The 15,268-nt window shown below is 50.9% G+C and overlaps 1 protein-coding gene across 1 annotated transcript in view; it reads left to right on the forward strand.

The window, feature by feature from the left end:
* Positions 1-11,179, forward strand: part of CNPY3 (canopy FGF signaling regulator 3) — a 14,046-nt gene extending 2,867 nt beyond the window's left edge. The window contains exons 2-6 of the mRNA XM_084753027.1: positions 2,281-2,404; positions 6,780-6,876; positions 9,230-9,352; positions 9,700-9,817; positions 10,090-11,179. Of these exons, the coding sequence (XP_084609153.1) occupies positions 2,281-2,404; positions 6,780-6,876; positions 9,230-9,352; positions 9,700-9,817; positions 10,090-10,304 (677 nt within the window). The 3' untranslated portion in view covers positions 10,305-11,179. The remainder of the gene's footprint in view (positions 1-2,280; positions 2,405-6,779; positions 6,877-9,229; positions 9,353-9,699; positions 9,818-10,089) is intronic.
* The last annotated feature ends 4,089 nt before the right edge of the window (positions 11,180-15,268 follow it).

Consider the following 15,268-nt stretch of genomic DNA (forward strand, 5'->3'; position numbering starts at 1 on the left):
GGATGGAGAGGCAGAGAGCTAAGAGCCTTGGTATTTGGGACTCACATCACCAGCTGATAATTGGGACCTTTGTGTTGCAAGTTCTCCTAGCATCAGTTAATGCACCCGTTAGAGAGAATTCCACAAACCAGCCTCCAGGGGTTGTCTCTCCTCCTCCTCCTTTTTCTCCTCCCCTCTCTCTCTTCTTCTCCCTCTTCCTTTTTCTTCCTCATGGACTCAACAGCAGTCCAGCATGTCCAGGACACCAGACTAGGGCAACACAGAAAACCTCCAAGGACAATGCATACTCTAAGGACCCAAGTGTGTCTAAGCTGGGTCTGACAGAGATCATATGGCTGTAGTTCAGCACTGTCTTGGGGGAGAAGATTTAATATTGTGCCAGGAGGCTGGGTCAGAGAAGCCTCTAGAGGGCATTAAGCACTTTCCCCGGGGCCGTGGGCGTATCATACCCTGAGGGTGGCAGGCTCCGGTGTTATTCGTAATACCCTTTGCTCTTTCCCACTGAGCTTCTGGATGGGTGGGAGGGGTCTTGGTTTCCATCTCCTGTCCCCTGTACTCAGCACACAGGAGTTGCTTAACTGCTTGCAGAGGGCAGGAAGAGATAAAAAAATACACACGCCTCTCTGGAGCAAATTAACCCAGCAGTCAGAGAGAAGTGCTGGGGAACACGTGCACAGCCATGACAGAGATCTCAGGGACACGTGGAGAGGGTTAGTACGAACTATTAGATGATTCCCATTAGTTTCCTGACTACCATAATTGTCTTATGGTTATACAGCAGTTCGTGTCCACAGGAAGCACATTATGATGTATAATTGTTTATAATGTGTAATTGTGGACATGGAGTATTAAGTATTAGATACTGCAAGGGAAATCATTTAACAGTTGTTGAATAAAACTTTCATTCTATTCTGCCAGTTTAGTGTGCATGAATATCTTATTATTTTTATTTTAAAATTTTGTTTACATTTATTTGTTGGGTGGCTGGAGCAATGGACTGGCGCAGGTGCTGCCGTGTGCCCATGGACGTCAGATTACAACTTACAGGAGACACCTCCACTGTGTGTGTCCTGGGGACAGAACTCTGGTCGCTAGGTTTGGCAGTGAGCCCCTGTACCTGCTGAGCCACCTCTCCAGCCCATTTATCTTTATTATTTGAAAGATTTCTCCTTTAAATATGTATGTATTTTTCTGCAGGAATGTATGGATATATGTATATGTGTACACCTCGTTCATGCCGTGTCGGCAGGGGCCGGAAAAGGGCATTGGTTCCCCTGGAGCTAAGAGTTTACAGATGGTTGTGAGCTGCTATGTGAGTGCTGGGAACAGAATCCAGGTCCTCTGCAAGAGCAGTAAGTGCTGTTGGCCTCTGAGTCACCTCTCCAGCCACACTAATTGCTTATAACTAATATTTATTTATTTAAAACATTGTCTCATGATTTAGCTCTGGCTGGTATGAAATTTGTTAAGTAGAGAAGGCTGGTGTTCTCCCCCCCCCCCCCCCCCCCGCCCCCCAACAAGACAGAATCTCTCTGTATAGCCTTGGCTGCCCTGGACTCACTTTGTTTACCAGGCCGGCCTCGAACTCACAGTGATCTGCTTGCCTCTGCCTCCCGAGTGCTGGGATTAAAGGCGTGCACCACCACTGCCCGGCAGAAGGCTGGTCTTTAACTTACAGATACATCTGCCTCTGTTTCCTGAGTGCTGGGGTTAAAGGAGCATGCCACCGTGCTTGGTTATGTTTTGAAATTTCTCTCTGTTGCCTGTGCTACCCAGGCTGGCCTTGAATTTACAGGCTCCTGCTTCAGCTTACTAAATAGTTCTGGTAGAAGTGTGTGTGTGTGTGTGTGTGTGTGTGTGTGTGTGTGTGTGTGTGTTGGGATTTGAGGCTGGAAATGGACACGAGATTGTGAGCTCTACTTGTGACCTGGAACTAACTTCCAAACAGAATACTATTTTGACCCAGGTATGGACAGGACACCTGGGTTGGTTTGGCTGAGTGCTGGTCTCCCAGAAGACACTCTGCACCCAGCGCTGTCCCTGTGGACGGGACACCTGGGTTGGCTTGGCTGAGTGCTGGCCTCCCAGAAGACGCTCTGCACCCAACGCTGTCCCTGTGGACGGGACACCTGGGTTGGCTTGGCTGGGTGCTGGCCTCCCAGAAGACGCTCTGCACCCAGCGCTGTCCCTGTGGACGGGACACCTGGGTTGGCTTGGCTGGGTGCTGGCCTCCCAGAAGACGCTCTGCACCCAGCGCTGTCCCGCATCTTCCTTCCCCAGTGTGCAAGTATGTTGCAGTGGAGCTGAAGTCAGCTTTTGAGGAAACTGGGAAGACCAAGGAAGTGATCGGCACAGGCTACGGCATTCTGGACCGCAAGGCCTCTGGAGTCAAGTACACCAAGTCGTAAGTGAGCGGGGGCTAGTGGCCGGGCCTGCTTTGGCTTTGTTTTTGGGGGAGGGATTGGGACACAAGGGTTGTGGTTCTTACTTCCTCCCATCCAGGCAAACTACAACAAAGATAAGGATTCAGTTTGTCCACTGGGTGTAAAGCCTTTCTCTGTGTCTCATTCCTCCCCCAGAAAAGTGAGGCTGGTGACAGGCAGGAGACCAGAGGAATCCCAGCCACTAGTATCTCTTGGAGCAGTGTAATTTATGTAAAAAATGCTAACATGGGATTACCAGAATTTTGTTTATTAATTAATTAAATGAGACAGGGTCTCTCTTTTTAGTTCTCTCTGTCCTACAACTTCTTCTGTAGACCAGGCTGGCCTCGAACTCAGAGATCCTCCGTCTGCCTCTGCTGGGATTAAAGGTGTGTGTCAGCTGGACTGCCAGATTTTTATTTTGCCAGATACAAACACAGAAACAAAGCCAGCGTATGTCATCCCTTCGGAGTGACATGAGGTGGGCTGGAGAGATGGCTTAGCCGGTAAAAGCACTGATTGTTTTTTGGGGTGAGTCTTAGGATCAGTCCCCAGCACCACATAGTATCTGTCACTCCAGCCCCAGGGGGTCAGCAGCCCTTCTCTGGCCTGTTCAGGTACTGCATGCACACACACATGCACAGGAAAGCATGCAGGTAGAGCACCCTACACATACAAATAAAAGTTAAAAAAGAGATTAAAAAGACATAAGAACCAGTGAAATCGTTCAGATAAAGATGCTTTCCAACAAACCTTGCGCTCACATACAAACACACATACAAATAAAGCATAGCTTTTAAAAAGCAACATGAAGGTGCTGGAGAGATAGCTCAGCCCTTAAGATAGTGGTTGTTAGCTAGATGGTAGTGGCACACGTCGTTAATCCTAGCACTCAGGAGACAGAGGCAAGCTGGTATCTGTGAGTTCAAGGCCAGCCTGATTTAGTTCTAGGACAGCCAAGGCTACACAAAGAAACCCTGTCTTGAAAAACAAATAAACAAACAACAACAACAAAAAGGCATTGGTTTTCAAAGTTCCTAATCCTGTGACCCTTTAATACAGTTCATTGTGTCATGGTGATCATCAACTATAAAATTTTTTTTTATTAATTTTTTTCTTTTTTAGTTTTTCGAGACAGGGTTTCTCTGTGTAGCCTTGGCTATCCTGGGCTCTATAGATCACGCTGGCCTTGAACTCACAGAGACCTGCCTGCCTCTGCCCCTCTGAGTGCTGGGATTACAGGCATGCACCATTGTGCCAGGCTCATAAATTATTTTTTTTTCATAAATTATTTTTGTTGCCACTTCATAACTGTAATTTTGCTACTGTTGTGAATCATAATATAAATACCTGATATGCTGGATATCTATTATGTGATCCCTTAAAAAGGTAGTTCAACCCCCCACAAAGGAGTCCCGACCCACAGAGTGAGAGCCACTGTCTTAGGAACACTTGCTGCTCTTCTAGCAGACCGAAATTCAGTTCCCAGCACCCATGTCAGGAGACTCACACCACCTATTACTCTAGCTCCACATGGGCATGCCCGTACATGTGACAAACACACAGACACACACACAAAACACCTAAATTAAAAACAATCTTATTTTTAAAATTGACAGCTGGAGGTCTGGAGAGATAGCTCAGAGGTTAAGAGCACTGACTGTTCCTCCAGAGGTCCTGAGTTCAATTCCCAGCAACCACATGGTGGCTCACAACCATCTATAATGTGATCTGATCTGATGCCCTCTTCTGGCTTTCAGGTGTATGTGTAGGCAGAGCACTGTATACATAATACTAATAAATCTTTAAGAAAACAAGACAGCTGGACGTGCCAGGCAGTGGTGGCGCACGCCTTTAATCCCAGCACTTGGGTGGCAGAGGCAGGCGGATGGATGTGAGTTCCAGGACAGCCTGGTCTACAAAGCAAGACCAAGACTGCCAAGGCTACGCAGAGAAACCCTGTCTTGGAAAAACTGGGGAAAAGAAGTTTTGCCATCAGAATGACAGCAGAATGTCCAGGCACGGTGCATTCCCATAACCCTTCACTTGGAAAAAGGCAAAGGCAGGGAAATTATTCCAGGCCTGTGGCCTCCTTGGTCTACCAGTGACTTCCACAGTGACAGAACAGAAACCCAAGCAAACAAGATAGATAGGTGCTGAGCATGGCATCTCAAACCTGTCGTCCCAGCAGCTGGGAGGCCGAGGCAGCGCTGTGATGAGTTTAGAGTCATGTCCTCGTGGGCGTGGTGCTCAGCGGCAGTACCAACCTGACAGGATCTGAAACCCCCCACGGGAAGGGAAGAGCGAACCTGTGAGAGATTATCTAGATTCAGGCTGGCCTGACCACCAGAGGAGGCTCATTCAGGATTACAACCATTAATTAGGCGGCAAGACTTCCAAGTAAAAGAGCAAACAGCAAGGTAGGGTCATCAAATCAGGCGCTCACCAACATCCAGCAGAAGCCAGGGCCGATAAGGCAGTCAGCTGGAGTTCCCAGTAGAGCGCTCTGCATGGCTAGCCTGCCCATGGCTGGATTTCCGTGAGCTCAGGCCATAGGGTGCAGAGACACCTGGAGCGGAGTCTCTGGGCATGCCTGGTGTTTCCTCTCCCCAAACAAGATGAAGTCATGACCCAAGAGGTGCCAAACAATGACTTGAAAAATGGTTTGCTAGGTGCAGTGGCACTATTTAACTGCAACGTCAAGGAGGCAGAGGTGGGTGGATCTCTGAGTTGAACACCAGGCTGGTCTGCATGGCACGCTCTAGGCCAGCCAGGGCCACATAGTGACACCCTGTCTCCAGAACACAGAAAGAAAGCAATGGTGACTAGCTGCGAGGTGGCTGTTGGCAAAATGCTTGCTGTGCAAGCGTGAGGGCTTGATTTTGGTCCCTGGCACCTACATAAAGCCAGGCAGAGTGGTTCTCACCTCTGATCCCACAAGGAGGGCTGGGCGGGAGGGAGCACTGTGGCTTCCTCCTACCTACTTCCAGTCCAGAAGATTCAGAGTTGCAGATTCAGAGAGACCTGGCTCAAAAAAGAGAAAGCGATCAAGGAAGACCCCTGATGTTGACCTTGGACTCCACATGTTATGTATGTATGCACGTATACCTGCACATATATGCACACACATGAGTTTTTACACACATTTGCCACACATGTATCAAAAAACAGGTGGTTAATACACAGGCATAGTGACACATGCTCTTAATCCCAGCACTTGGGAGGCAGAGGCAGGAGGATCTCTGAGTCCGAGGCCAGCCTGGTCTACACAGTGAGGTCCAGAATAACCAGGACTACACAGAGAAACCCTGTCTCAAAAAACAAATAAGTGGGAAAGATCTGTTCACGATGTCTTTATTAATAGTGACAAGTTAAGTCTTACAAAAAGATGGATGTGGCTGTGCGTGGAGCGCACACCTTTAATCCCAACACTTGGAAGGCAGAGGCAAACGGATCGCTGTAAGTTCAAGGCCAGCCTGGTCTACAAAGCGAGTCCAGGACAGCCAAGGCTACACAGAGAGACCCTGTCTCGGGGAAAAAAAAAGATGGATGCATTTTGCTTCATAGGAAAGAAGTGGGAATAGCAGAGCATGTGTCACCATGCACAATAGACTGGATTTGAGTCCTAAGACCACAAATTAAAAAAAAAAAAAAGTAGTGGCTGGGGGCTGGAGAGATGACTCAGGTTAAGAACACTATCTGCTCTTCCAGAGGTTCAATTCCTAGCAACCATATTGTGGCTCACAACCAGTTTATACTGGGATCTGATGCCCTCTTCTGGCCTGCGGGTGTACATGTAGGCAGAGCACTCATACATAAAATACTTTTTTTCCCCCCTAAAGTAGGAGCTGGAAGGATGGCCCAGCAGTTATAAATACTTGCTGCTCTTCTAGAGGACCCGGGTTCAGTTCCCAACACCCATGTCAAGCAGCTTACAAGCACCTGTGACTCCAACACCAGGAGATCCAGTGTCTTCTACTGGCCTCCTCCAGCACGTGTAACGTGTGCATACACACAAACACACAAAAATAGGGTTTTTTTTAGATAAGTATTTTTAAGTAAAAGTAAATAGATTGGTTTAGTGTGAGACTCAGTGTAGAGGTCTCTCCTGGCCTGTGCAAGGTACCAGGTTTGGTTCCTTACACACGTGCAAACACATAGACTCTCCCCTTAGATCTGTTAAAATGTGTCTCTCTGGTCTGTGTTCCAGCTTTTCAGAGCCCCCAGGCCAGATGAGCTGTCCTCTCTCCAGCTCTGCCTTCCCGTTGGTGAGACGTACAGGTGTTGGGCAGCAGGGCTGGACAGACTGCATTGCAGGGGAGGAGAACTTAGTTCCTCTCTGCTGCTGTCTCGCAGGGACTTACGGTTAATTGAAGTCACTGAGACCATCTGCAAGAGGCTGCTGGACTACAGCCTGCACAAGGAGAGGACCGGCAGCAACCGGTTTGCCAAGGTTGGCTTCGTGCTTGTGCCTCATTTCCTCTGAGCCATGCCCTCGTGGATCTTAAGTGTGTCTGCTGGTGTGTGTGTGTGTGTTTGGCAGGTAGTGCCTGGGGGCCGCCCTCCTTCCTCCCACGAGTTCTTGGATAGCCATTTGTATTTCTTGCTGGGCACTGGCTCTACAGTAACATAAGGTGTATTTATGGTGGCCTGGGCTTGCCCCAGCTTCCAGCTCCATGTCAGGCACAGGCAGAAATGCCCCATGCTGGCAGCTCACGTTGGTACCAAAACCACTAGGACTGAGCGAGAGTCTCCTAGCAGTGTGTCAGGGGAGGTGCCAGCAGACAGGTACGATGGCATTAAAATCTCAGTACTTGCCGTTCAGATGGAGGCAGGAGGCAGGAGTTCAAGGCTAGCTTCAATTACGTAGCCAGTTCGAGGCTGGCCTGGGCTACATGAAAGCCTGTCAGTGCTTCCGTGAGCCACCCAGAGTTGCTTCTTAGCGCCTGTGTACACAGGTACTTTTCTGGGAGAAGGAGCTGGTTGCAGTAGGCGACCAGCTCTCTGTGTCTTCTGTGCCTGTCACCCACACTTTCCTCCTAAGGTCCCTTCTGTCCGAGGACGTCAGCCATAGCCCCTGGGACCCCTAAGCGTTTCAAGCAGAAGTTTTAGATTTGTCTTTAAAGAAAGCATAGTGGATTTGGTTAGCCAATCCATGATGGCTTTCATAAAAAAAGATCTCAAATTAGTTTCTCCTGCCCAGGTGCAGCGTGACTCACCTGTCCATCCCAGAATTTAGGAGGTAGCACAGCCTGAACTTTGAGGCCAGCCTGGGCTACACAGGAGACAAAGAACAGCAACAACAAAAAATGCTAGCAAACTATTAGAAACAGTCGAATAGCCAGTAGGGCCCAGGTGTGCTAGGTTGTGCATGTGAGTTGTACAGTGTAAAACAAGGAATGCGGCTGGGGCGGGGGCGGTGTGCAATAGTAATCCCAGCACTCAAGACAGGCAGGTGGAGCGCCCGAGTTTTGGTTTTGGGGATTTGTTTGTTTGATTTTTCGAGACAGAGTTTCTCTGTGTAGCCTTGGCTGTTCTGGGCTCACTCTGTAGGCCAGGCTGGCCTTGAACTCACAGTGATCCACCTGCCTCTGTTTCCTGAGTGCTGAGATTAAAGGCGTGGGTCACCACCACCCTGGGAACTCTGAGTTTTTTAATCCAGCCTGATCTACACAGCAAGCTCTAGGCCCAGTGGGGCCACATAGTGATTGTGTCTCCAAAGCAAGGTGCAAAAGGTGCGTGCGTGCGTGCGTGTGAATTATCTCTAGGAAAGGGGCTACGTGGGTAGTGCATTATCTCTGGGGACAATAGCTACCTAGGAAGCCAGTCCAGTTTTTTCCCAGCATGAAGAGTCCTTTGGGCCTCAGTTGTACTCTGTTCTTAGCAAGGAAGAGCGTGGGGCAGGGAGGGGCCTGGGTTCAGAGGGTCCCTTAGAGTCGTAACCCTGGCTTGAAGTGGAGAGACGGCTCAGCAGTTGAGAGCACTCACTGCTCTGTAGAGGAGCCAGGTTTGGTTCCCAGCACCCATGTGGAAGTTCGCAGACATGGGGCATGCCTATGGTGCAGGCGAAACACACAGAAAGTCAAATAACAAAAACACTTGTAACCTTCTTTTACCCAGCAAATTTTGAGACCACCCTGGGTATATAGATAAATCAGTAAGTACAGACATCAGGCAGTTCTGAGGCTAGGGAGATGATGCAGAAGGGGAACTGTAAGCACTGAGTACCCCATAAAGCAAGATGCAACAGGATGTGCCTGGCCGGCTGTGGTGGCACACACCTTTAGTCCCAGCACTCAGCCAGCCAGCACTTCACAGAGATCCATTTCCTTTGCCTCTGTCTCTGGAATCCTGGGATTAAAGACATAAGCTGCCACTCCCAGCCTCAAACTGCAATTTGAAAAACAAAAACGTCAAACATTTTAACATACTACAATCAAAAAATATTTATTGATATTTACAGGATAAAGATAGGAAAATATTTGAAGTCTTATTTTCCATATTTAAACCATTCTGTTTACTTATGAGTGTCCAGCCACCAGAGAAGGAGCCAAGGCCATCTTATTTTCTGGGAAAGAAATCTAAGTTCACAAGGCCAGAGACCATACAGGGGTGAGGGCCAGGTCAGGGTGTGTGTGTGTGTGTGATCAAGGGTGGGGAAAGGCCAGCCTGGAAGGGCGAGAGGTCAGGGCCAAAGGTGAGAAGCCTTAGCCGCATGGTGTCTCTGACCCCTCAGGTCCTCAAGCCCGGGAGGAGGGCGGGAGGAGGGCGGGGTGATGCTGCTCAGGACTGCTTGCCTCTTCCAGGGCATGTCGGAGACCTTCGAGACCCTGCACAACCTGGTCCACAAAGGGGTCAAGGTGGTCATGGACATCCCCTACGAACTGTGGAATGAGACCTCTGCCGAGGTGGCCGACCTCAAGAAGCAGGTAAGGGCCGTTCAGCCAGCTGCTTTCAGTGGGGTGGGTAGGACCAGCTTTACACAGAGGAAGGCCACAGAGAGCCAGGGTCTCACGATGTAACCCTGGCTTACCTGGAACTCTACTATGTAAACCAGGCTGGGCTCAAACGCACAGAAATACGCCTGCCTTTACCTCAGGAGTGTTGGGGTCAAAGGCATGCCCTGCCGCTCCTGGCATCTTTTTACTTTTGTCTCAGTTTCCTCAGGCGCGTCATCCCTGCCTGCCTGCCTGTTTGTGGGTCATAGCGTTGGAGCCAGGCTCCCTGGGAGAGAGGTGGGTGCCTGGCTCCCCAGTCTCTGGTGCTGTCTTCACAGTGTGACGTGCTGGTGGAAGAGTTTGAAGAGGTGATTGAGGACTGGTACAGGAACCACCAGGAGGAGGACCTGACCCAATTCCTCTGCGCCAACCACGTGCTGAAGGGCAAGGACACCAGTGAGTGGGGCGGGAGGAGGAGAGCCAGTGTCTGCACCCCCGCCCCCCTCAGGGGAGCTGGGTTGCACAGGGCGGGAGAGGAAAGGGCATTTTATCCACAGGGAGCCTCATGAGGTAAGGTCATGGTCCCAGGCACAGGGACAGTCACCCTGGGATGACTGAGAGATGGGTGGGCAGCACCCATTGTAACTGTAAACGCTCCTCTCAGTAGCTCCCTCTCGGTGCTGCTTCCCAGCAAGCCAGCCCTGAGGCCTGTCTGCACCTTCCCTCAGGTTGCCTGGCGGAGCGGTGGTCTGGGAAGAAAGGGGACATAGCCTCCCTGGGAGGGAAGAAATCCAAGAAGAAGCGCAGCAGCGCCAAGGGCTCCAGCAGCGGCAGCAAGCAGAGGAAGGAGCTGCGGGGCCTGGAGGGGGGGGCCGACTCCGAGGAGGAGGAAGGTGTGCAGAAGGCATCCCCCCTCCCACACAGCCCCCCTGATGAGCTGTGAGCCCAACTTAGCGTCCCTGACTTGAGAGCTAAGAGCATGGGGCGCGCGGCTCCATCAAGGGTGCCCTTGTCCCAGCTGCGGGACTCGTACCTTGGCTGTGCCCTCTTCCTTCCCTTGAGTAACAGCAAGAAGTGGAGGGATCTGGGGTTGTGGGAGACTCCACCCTCCAAAGGAACAGTTGGAGGATGTGCAGACGGCGGCTGTCTTTTTACATAGCCCCCCGCCCCCACAAGTTCTGGGTCCAACCCAGCATCCCTAAACTGTGACCCCTGACCTGGAAGCAGAAGAGTACAAGGCACATAAGATGATGACTCCTAGCGTCGGGCGTCAGTACCCTTTTCACCCAGGATGGACACAGCCCCAAGGAAGGACTTAATGCGGCCATGTCGGCTGGCCCTCTTCACTCTGCCGGGCGTCCTCTTCTGCTGCGTCCTTGGTCAGGTCGAGAGTCTCAGAACTTCCAGGATGAACTCAGGAAGTGTGGCAGAAGGGGCTAGAGCCACCCCTGCGTCTGTGGAGAGGGCGGCCCCAGCAGCTCCCCAGCGCCATCCACTCCTGAGATCGCCTGGTGCTCTGCCCAGCCCTTCTCCCGGGGCTACCAGAGTGAACACCTTTCGGCCTGTTGGCCTGGGTCCTCCTCAGCCTCCAGAGTGCCCTGGTTGCTCTTTCAGCCCGGGGCTGCGGAGCTGGTATGCTGCCACCCTCATTGGAGGCTCAGCCTGCTAGTTACTAGGAGGAGCAGGGGCTGGCAGTGCCCAGGGTTGGTTGGGCTTAAGTCAGTGGCTCTCAGCCTTCCTAACGCTCTGACCTCTTAACATGGTTCCTCATGTTATGGTGACCCCCACCATAAAATTATTTTTGTTGCGACTTCATAACTGTACTTTTGCCACTGTTATGAATTGTAATGTAAATATTTTTGGAGATAGAGGTCTGTCAAAGGGGTCTTGACCCACAGGTTGAGAACTACTGGGTTAAAGGTAGGTGGCACGGGGTGAGAGCGAGCACGGTGACTGACCCTGTCCCTCAGCTGACCCTCCTACAGCAGCTGACCGTTTCCCAAGGTCCTTCCACTCCCCTCCCTGCTCCCTCTGCGCACTGAGCCCTGGGCATCTGGCTGCCCTCCTTCCCGCCTCTCTCTACCCCAGGCCTTGCTGCCCATTGTGTAAGTGTTTACAGGACATCACCAGCGTCGGCCCCTGCTGCCATATTCTGGCCTTGCCTGGTCTTGAACCTTGTCCTGAATTGATCACATTTGGTCTCTCTGCTCTTCCCAGTGGTTGTGCCTGGACATCGAGTCTCCTAACAAGCCCTGGGTAAGCCATGTTCTCCTGGGCAAGGAAGGTGGCCTATTGTTTTTAAATTATCTCTATTACCCGTAGGCCTGGCTACCAATCAATCAAGACAGACACTTGTTATATTTTAAAATAGCCTTAGTTAACCTAGAGCAGGGTTGATACCAATCCTCTAAACTACTTTTTATAGTCTCAATTCTATGCCATCTGCTTCCAATAACTTTTATCAAGCCACCTCCCATCCATAATCCCATATACTTGTTTGTTTGTTTTTGTGTGTGTGTGTGTGGCTGGATTCTCCGCCCTGGCCATGTGCTTCTCCTCCATCTATCCCATGGCGGCCTTCCTCTCCTCACTTCAGATCTCTTTTCTCCTCATGGCTCTTTTTCTTCTCAGAATTCTTTTTTTTTTTTTAGCCCCACCTGTCTCCTTCCCTGCCCAGGTGGGATGGCTTTTTATTAAGCAAAAGTTGGGTCACAGAGACAGCAAGCTGTAATTAGCATCAAAATACATCAAACCATCCCCCAATAGTGCCCCCCCCCCGGTGGGGGGGGGCCAAGAGTGCACACACTCTACTAGCTCTGTCCTGAGCTGGGATGGAGTGTGGGTCAGAGCAAGCTTGGTAGCTGCAGCGTTGACAGCTGTGGAGCATCACTCTGAGCATTAGGACACCTCCAGTGAGTTCTGAGAAAACAGGCTTGGCTGATGACCTCTTGGTGGCCAGTAGTGCCGCTGGGGCTCAGACTCCGAGTCCATGGCCCTTCCGCGCTCCGCAGCTGCCAAGGCCCATTCTTTCCATACCTGGCACTCACAAGTTCATATTGAACTAATGTGGATTCTTGGTCTTGACCAACCACCGTTAATTAATACTCTTGAAAACACCCAGACGGTTGATCCCAGTGACTTGGGGGGCAGAGGCAGGAAGGTTGCAATTTCAGGCCCTACCCGGGCTTCAGAGCTAGGCCATGGCAGCCTGGGTAACTTAGACCCTGTACCATAGAAAGGGCCGGGGAGACGGCCTTGTTGGTACGGCATGAGAGAACCCTGTGGTGAGTGGGGGTGGGTCAGTGGCAGAGTGCAGGAGGCTCTGGGTCCCACCCCAGTACCAGGGTAAAGGAAGCCAAGAAGCAGGTGCTGCTGCTTGAGGTGCCTGCAGACCTCAGCGCTCACCAGGACACCTCCCCCGGAAACTGCCGCCTTTCTTGAGTTGCTAGTGAAGAGGACCATGGGGTCTCGCGCACAGAGCTCTAGTGTTCAGGCTGCTGGGAGGAGAGCACATGCTCTGGTTTGGAACCAAGCGTGGAGAGTGAAACAAAGTGCGTCCTTTGGTTGTTGGGGCCCAGAGCAGGCCTTTGGGGCTGTAGTGGTTTGCTCTAGTCTTCTCTCCCTCTCCAAGGCAGATGATCCCTGTCCTGAGGGCCAGGTGGTCCAGGAGATTCCACGGTGGAAGCAGGTCTTGGCCTGGACTTCCTTCTGAGGCAAAGGGAGGGGGCGGGGCCTGGGCTTTGGAGGCAGGAGCTCAGCCTCCATTTAGTTTGATGGCAATCTCCTGTCATTAACCCACGGGACTTCAGAGCACATCTTAATCTGTCCCCAGAGCATCATTGATCCTAACAGTAGGATGAAGCAAAGCCCTATCCTTGCCCAGGGGTGTTGGCCCCGTGACCCAATCCTAGCCTGCTCCAGGCCCCAGGGCAGTGCACTTTGACCTTGTAAGGACTGCTCCCTACCTCCTGAGGACCTGATACTGCACCCTCGCAGCCCCTGCCAGCAGGCAGACCTGGCCCAGTGTTGATAGGCAGAGGCAGGATTTGGCTGGCCAGGCTGGTCTCCCCACCATTTATAGAAACCTTTGAATTTGGGTGTTGCCTCTCCTTTCATAACTTCCCACCCCAGAAGCCTTAGCTGGAGCTGGCGTTAAGCTGAGCTCCTCTTACCAGAAACCTTTGCTAAGGAGGAGCGTGGCCTGAAGTGATTACTTAGTGGGTCCCATAAAGACCAGCTGGACTGGGACCTAGCAAGCTCCATGCTTTACCGTGTGTGTGTGTGTGTGTGTGTGTGTGTGTGTGTGTGTGTGTGTGTGTGTGTGTGTGTGTACACGTGTGTACGTACACATGTGCGCAATTTCTGGTTGACAGGTCTCTGGCACAGGCGGCCCTAGAACTTACTAGCCAAAGCTGGCCCTGAACTTGTGAACCAGCTGTGTTAGAGGCATGTGCCATGTCCTGCTCTGTGGACCTTAGGTAGAGCCCATGCCACCGTGTGTCGTAAAGGAGCAGGATGCTGGTGAAGTCACTGTGTCTGGGGCTTGTCCACAGAACTGACTTGCTAGACCCTAAGATTCATGCATCAATGTGATCCCATCAACTTAACTGTGGAGCTGGGGGGGCAACCCCAAGGTGTCACGATGCCAGGTGAGTGGTCTCAGCCCTACCAGTCTGCCTGTCTTTTTCTTTCTTTCTTTCTGTTTTGTTTTGTTTTTTGAGACAAGGTTTCTCTGTATAGCCTTGGCTGTCCTGGACTTGCTTTATAGACCAGGCGACCCTTGAACTTACAGCGATCCACCTGCGTCTGCCTCCTAAGTACTGGGATTAAAGGTGTGCACCACCACGCCCAGTGTCCAGGGTGCCTTCAAAATATGTGAAATTTCTGTTGCCCCAGCCTTTCAACATGCCCACCATGTCCAGGCTAATTCCTTCTTCCCTTTCTTGATTTTTGAGTTATTTTCACTTTGTTGCACAGGGCACAGGCTGGCCTTGAACTCCTGAGTTCACATGATTTCCTGCCTTAGCTTCTTCGTTAGCTAAGACTATAGGTGTATGCCAGGAGCCCATCATGAGTATGGTGACTCTGAGACCAGGACAGCCCAGAGCTACATAAGACTGTCTAAAACAGTGGTTCTCAACCTATGGGTCACAACCCTTTTAGGGTCATATATCAAAATATTGCACATCAGATATTTACATTATGATTCATAACAGTAGCAAAATTACAGCTATGAAGTAGCAATGGCATAATTTTATGGTTGAGGGTCACCACATAAGGAGCAACTGTATTAAAGTGTCACAGCATTAGGAAAGTTGGGAACCACTGGCCGAAAAAACACCAGGCCAGCAAGATGACATCAGGTAAAGAACGGCACTTGCTGTCAAGGTGAGGACCTGAGTTCTTGTACACACACACACACACACACAATTTTTTTGTTGTTAATTTTTTGAAACAAGGTCTCTACATAGCCCTGGTTGTCCAGGAACTTACTCCATAGACCAAACTAACCTTGAACTCCTGGACAGCCGCCTGCCTACGCCTCCTTGGGCACTGGGGTTAGAGATGTGGGTTCAGATGGTCAGTGGAGGTGCACGCCTTTAATACCAGCACTCAGGAGGCAGAGGCAAGTGGACCTTGAGTTCAAGGCCCGCCAGGACTACACAGAGAAACCCTGTCTTGAGAAGCCAAAAAGGGGGCTGGAGAGATGGCTCACAGGATAAGAGTACTAGCTGCTCTTCCAGAGGTCCTGAGTTCAATTCCCAGCAACCACAGGGTGGCTCACAACCATCTACAATGAGATCTGGTCCCCTCTTCTGGTGGACAGGCAGACATATAAAACTTGGCTCTCCCAATGTTAAAACTTAAGTAAATTAAAAGATCACTTAAAATGAGAAAGATGAGACT

This window comes from Acomys minous (genome assembly GCF_964271855.1).
Source record: "Acomys minous genome assembly, chromosome: 13".
NCBI classification, from domain to species: Eukaryota; Metazoa; Chordata; class Mammalia; order Rodentia; family Muridae; genus Acomys; species Acomys minous.